General features: G+C 44.6%; 1 protein-coding gene across 1 annotated transcript; it reads left to right on the forward strand.

Moving 5' to 3' along the window:
- The first annotated feature begins 674 nt into the window (after positions 1 to 674).
- On the forward strand, positions 675 to 1,307 carry LOC103646245 (transcription factor IIIB 70 kDa subunit). The gene is made up of 4 exons (XM_008670972.1): positions 675 to 739; positions 835 to 893; positions 1,028 to 1,108; positions 1,185 to 1,307. Exons 1-4 carry the CDS (start codon positions 682 to 684, stop codon positions 1,305 to 1,307), a joined length of 321 nt encoding a protein of 106 aa, XP_008669194.1. The 5' UTR covers positions 675 to 681.
- Positions 1,308 to 6,288: the final 4,981 nt, after the last annotated feature.

The raw sequence follows: 6,288 nt of genomic DNA on the forward strand, positions 1-6,288 counted from the left end.
ATTTTTGCCTCTATCCAAAGTACCAATCTAAAAGATGAGGCTTTGTTTTAGAAACAGCAACAACAAAATTGACGGCGACATTGATACACACCTTGCATATGCACGAAGTACAAACAAGCATTAAAGGTGCAGAAAACAAATTATGGACAAAAAACAAACCTAACTAAGCAAACAAATGAGTATATGCATTGATAATGCAGCGACCGCTGCTCAGTAGCGACCAATGATAGAACACAGAAAACTAAATTTAGTTGACAATGAAACTAGCTATTAAACTCAGTTGGCATCTAAACTTTGCGGCTTGCATAATCAGAGGCTGTCATCTTCCCTACTATAAGATTCTTTATAAATTAGTTTCATAAGTTACTATCTTTGTTTAGTACTCCCTCCATTCTAAATTATAAGATGTTTTAACTTTTCTAGATGCATACCTATTGTTATGCACCTAGATCCCAAACAACAGTATCATCACATGAATATTATACAAAGATTAGTCGCTATAATTATGAAATGGTGCATAATCTTTTTTTTGTTTCTGAATTTTGTGATGTGTGGCATTGTGACATGTTAGCTCTTCGATTAGCTTTCTATGCTACAACTCTTGCGCTTATTTCCCCTCTCTTTTTTTGTTCTCTGGGAACACACTTCAAGCAGGTTTTAAGTGGATATAAGTCTTCGAAAATGGGATTTGAGGGACTCATAAATGACTCTATGCCACCCAAGGATCCTGAAGAGGGAGGTTTGTTACTTCTTGAATCATCATACACTGTAGTAATTTCAGTTTTCTTCTTTTGAATCCTTGTTTGAAAGCTGAATGCTATCTTACATCCTTAGGTGAAAATTGTGAAGGCAATGCAGATCCAGAAAGCCTTTCTGACATTGACGATGCAGAGGTGCTTTCTCAATGAGTCCTTTTGTCACATTTTTCAGGATTATCCCATTGCACAAGTAGTTATATCCTTAGAGGTGTAGTGATAACCAAACAAGTCTTTGCAATTAGTTGTGATGCTATCTATCAATTTTATAGGCTGATGGGTACCTTCACAATGAGGAAGAAACACAATATAAAAAGATTATCTGGGAGGAAATGAACAAAGAGTACCTTGAGGTAGGTAACTCTGTCTATGGTCGCATTTTTTCCATGTTGATCAGAGAATGGTACTACCTTCTTTTTTATTTTACAGGAACAAGCAGCCAAGGAAGCTTTGGCAGCTGAATTGGCAGCTACAGGGATTGATCCAGAAGCGGGAAAGAAAGTAAGGAACAATTTTGGGCAACAAAACTTCCTGTTTAACTTTGGCAACTGAATTGGCAGCTAGAGTCTGAATGGTTTATACTGAGAGCACCTAGAGGGGAGGGGGTGAATAGGTGATCCTGTAAAACTTGAAACTTAATGCCACAAAGCTTGGTTAGGAGTTAGCGCAATAAAGCCAAGTGGCTAGAGAGGAGTCTCAACAAAACACAATAACCACAAAGATATCAACACAGAGATGGCATAGTGGTTTATCCCGTGGTTCAGCCAAGACCAACGCTTGCCTACTCCACGTTGTGGCGTCCCAACGGACGAGGGTTGCAATCAACCCCTCTCAAGCGGTCCAAAGACCCACTTGAATACCACGGTGTTTTGCTTTGCTTTGCTTTTCTTTATCCCGTTCGTGAGGAATCTCCACAACTTGGAGTCTCTCGCCCTTACACTTGAAGTTCACAAAGAAGCACGGAGTAAGGGAGGGATGAGCAACGCACACAAGACACAAAATCGGAATGTCAACACGCACACAAGTCGCAACAAGAGCTCGCAACACAACCCGACGAGTTCACAACTCAACTAGAGCTCTAGATGCTATCACGAAGAACCAAATGCGTGGAATCGAAGTCTTGGTGCTTAGCAATGCTTTGAGTATGCTTGGTGTGCTCCTCCATGCGCCTAGGGGTCCCTTTTATAGCCCCAAGGCAGCTAGGAGCCGTTGAGAGCATTCCAGGAAGGCAGATCTTGCCTTCTGTCGCCTGGCGCACCGGACAGTCCGGTGCACCACCGGACATTGTCCGGTGCAGATTTCTTTCCTTCTATGGCGCAGTCGACCGTTGAAGATCCAGAGCCGTTGGCGCACCGGACACTGTCCGGTGCACACCGGACAGTCCGGTGCCCCAAAGTGACCGTTGGCTCGGCCATGCGTCACGCGCGGAATCCTCGGCCGACCGTTGCCCCGGCTGACCGTTGGCTCACCGGACAGTCCGGTGCACACCGGACAGTCCGGTGAATTATAGCCGTACGCCGTTGATGGCTTCCCGAGAGCGACGAATTCGCCTGTGAATAGCTCACCGGACAGTTCGGTGATTTATAGTTGTACACCGCCGTCGAACTCCCGAGAGCAGCAAGTTCGCCAGAGCCAGTCTGGCACACCGGACACTGTCCGGTGCACCACCGGACAATCCGGTGCACCCAGATTGAGCAGACTTTGGCTGAACAAAGCCATCTCATTACCAACTCGATTTTTCCTGTTTCCAGCACTCAGACACAATACATTAGTCCATAAAACAATGTACTAAGTCTAGAAACATACCTTTTGACATGTTGGCACTCAATCATCAAAATACTTAGAAATGGCCCAAGGGCACATTTCCCTTTCAATCTCCCCCTTTTTGGTGATTTATGCCAACACAACATAAAGCAACTAGAACAAGTGCAATATCAATGCAAATGAAAACTCGATATAGTTTTGATTCATATTTGGCATATATGGATCACTCTTTGCCACCACTTGGTTTGTTTTTGCAAGTCAAACTCAATTTCCTATCTCTAAGTCAAATTCACTTGTAGAGACATAAAGAGAGGTATTCCAAAAGAAATTGATCAAGGATTTCAAAAACTCCCCCTTTTTCCCATAATCAACACTTCTCCCCACAAGAGGCCAACTTTTGACAAAAGAGACAATAAAAGAGTTTTGACAAACCCAACTTTTGACAAAAGAGACAATAAAAGAGTTTTGACAAACCAAAAGCTCTATTCTACTATTTTCAAAATTTCTCAAGTGGTAGCTGATCCATTTATTGCTTTGGCCTTATTTTCTCCCCCTTTGGCATCAAGCACCAAAACGGGATCAATCTTGGCCCTTTAACCCCATTGCCTCACCAAAATCTTCAAATAAGAATACAAAGGCAATAGGAGTACATGAGATGAACTTGGAATAAGTTACCCTCTCATCGGAGTGCAGTGGAAGTCTTTCATGGTCCAAGTTCACCTTTTCCCTTTCAAACCTCTTTTGAGACTAAATCAAGCAAACTCAAGCACACGGTTAGTCTCAAAGGGTCAAGTTGTAACACAACTCCCCCTAAATATGTGCATCACTTGCAAAAGGACTTGTGAGGTCCGAGGAGTGATTTTACAACTTGAGCACCACAAGTAAGCAACAAAATGCATAAGGAACATGATCAAGGCATAAACACATGTATGCTATAAATCAATCCAAGTTCCGTGAATCTAAGACATTTAGCTCACTACGCAGCCTGCAAAAGGTCTTCTCATCTAAAGGCTTGGTAAAGATATCGGCTAGCTGGTTCTCGGTGCTAACATAAAACACTTCGATATCTCCCTTTTGCTGGTGGTCTCTCAAAAAGTGATGCCGGATGTCTATGTGCTTTGTGCGGCTGTGCTCAACAGGATTTTCCGCTATGCGGATAGCACTCTCATTATCACATAGGAGTGGGACTTTGCTCAGATTGTAGCCAAAGTCCCGGAGGGTTTGCCTCATCCAAAGTAGTTGCGCGCAACACTGTCCTGCGGCAACATACTCGGCCTCAGCGGTGGATAGGACAACGAAAGTTTGTTTCTTAGAGTTCCACGGCACCAGGGACCTTCCTAAGAATTGGCACGTCCCCGATGTACTCTTCCTATCGACCTTACATCCAGCATAGTCGGAATCTGAGTATCCAATCAAGTCAAAGTTAGATCCCTTTGGATACCAGATCCCGAAGCAAGGCGTAGCGACTAAATATCTAAGAATTCGCTTCACGGCCACTAAGTGACATTCCCTTGGATCGGATTGAAATCTAGCACACATGCATACGCTAAGCATAATATCCGGTCTACTAGCACATAAATAAAGTAAAGACCCTATCATGGACCGGTATGCTTTTTGATCAACGGACTAACCTCCTTTGTTGAGGTCTGTGTGTCCGTCAGTTCCCATCGGCGTCTTTGCGGGCTTGGCGTCCTTCATCCCAAACCGCTTTAGCAAGTCTTGCGTGTACTTCGTTTGGGAGATGAAGGTGCCATCCTTGAGTTGCTTCACTTGGAACCCAAGGAAGTAGTTCAACTTGCCCATCATTGACATTTCGAATTTCTGCGTCATCACCTTGCTAAACTCATCACAAGACTTTTGGTTAGTAGAACCAAATATTATGTCATCGACATAAATTTGGCACACAAAAAGATCACCATCGCAAGTCTTAGTAAAAAGAGTTGGATCAGCTTTCCCAACCTTGAAAGCATTAGCAATTAAAAAGTCTCTAAGGCATTCATACCATGCTCTTGGGGCTTGCTTAAGTCCATAGAGCGCCTTAGAGAGCTTACACACGTGGTCGGGGTACCATTCATCCTCGAAGCCAGGGGGTTGCTCCACGTACACCTCCTCCTTGATCGGCCTGTTGAGGAAAGCGCTCTTCACATCCATTTGGAACAACCTGAAAGAATGGTGAGCGGCATATGCTAGCAAAATACGAATTGATTCTAGCCTAGCCACAGGAGCGAAAGTCTCCTCAAAGTCCAAACCTGCGACTTGGGCATAACCTTTTGCCACAAGTCGAGCCTTGTTCCTCGTCACCACCCCGTGCTCATCCTTTTTGTTGCGAAACACCCACTTGGTTCCCACAACGTTTTGCTTGGGACGAGGCACCAGTGTCCAAACTTCATTACACTTGAAGTTGTTGAGCTCTTCCTGCATGGCCAACACCCAGTCCGGATCTAGCAAGGCCTCTTCTACCCTAAAAGGCTCAATAGAAGAGACAAAAGAGTAATGCTCACAAAAATTCACCAATCTAGAGCGAGTAGTTACTCCCTTGCTAATATCACCCAAAATTTGGTCGACGGGATGATTCCTTTGAATCGTCGCTCGAACTTGGGTTGGAGGTGCCTAAGGTGCTTCTTCCTCTTCAACTTGAACATCCTGTGCTCCCCCTTGATCATGTGCCTCCACTTGAGGTACCTGTTCGTCATCTTGGGTTGGGGGATGCACCATTGTTGAGGAAGAAGGTTGATCTTGTTCCAATTGTTCCTGTGGTCGCACATCGCCAATCGCCATGGTGCGCATTGCGGCCGTTGGAACGTCTTCTTCATCTACATCATCAAGATCAACAACTTGCTCTCTTGGAGAGCCATTAGTCTCATCAAATACAGCGTCGCTAGAGACTTCAACCAAACCCGATGATTTGTTGAAGACCCTATACGCCTTTGTATTTGAATCATAACCTAATAAAAACCCTTCTACAGCTTTGGGAGCAAATTTAGAAGTTCTACCTTTCTTCACAAGAATATAACACTTGCTCCCAAATACACGAAAGTAAGACACATTGGGTTTGTTACTGGTTAGAAGCTCATACGAAGTCTTCTTGAGGAGGCGGTGAAGGTAGACCCGGTTGATGGCATGGCAAGCCGTGTTCACGGCTTCCGACCAAAAGCGCTCGGGGGTCTTGAACTCTCCAAGCATAGTCCTCGCCATATCGATGAGCGTCCTGTTCTTCCTCTCTACCACACCATTTTGTTGTGGTGTGTAGGGAGCGGAGAACTCGTGCTTGATTCCTTCCTCCTCAAGGAACTCCTCCACTTGAAGGTTCTTGAACTCGGACCCGTTGTCGCTCCTTATCTTCTTCACCTTGAGCTCAAACTCATTTTGAGCTCTCCTTAGGAAGCGCTTGAGGGTCCCTTGGGTTTCGGATTTATCCTGCAAAAAGAATACCCAAGTGAAGCGGGAAAAATCATCAACTATAACAAGACCATACTTACTTCCTCCTATGATTAGATAGGCGACGGGTCCGAAGAGGTCCATATGAAGCATCTCCAAGGGTCTTGATGTGGTCATCACATTTTTGGTGTGATGAGAGCTTCCCACCTGTTTGCCTGCTTGACAAGCTGCACAAGGTCTATCTTTTTCGAAATGCACATTAGTTAGACCTATCACGTGTTCTCCCTTTAGAAGCTTGTGAAGGTTCTTCATCCCCACATGTGCTAAACGGTGATGCCACAGCCAGCCCATGCAAGTCTTAGCAATTAAGCATGCATCTAGACCGGCCTCC

This window comes from Zea mays, chromosome 2 (genome assembly GCF_902167145.1).
Source record: "Zea mays cultivar B73 chromosome 2, Zm-B73-REFERENCE-NAM-5.0, whole genome shotgun sequence".
NCBI classification, from domain to species: Eukaryota; Viridiplantae; Streptophyta; class Magnoliopsida; order Poales; family Poaceae; genus Zea; species Zea mays.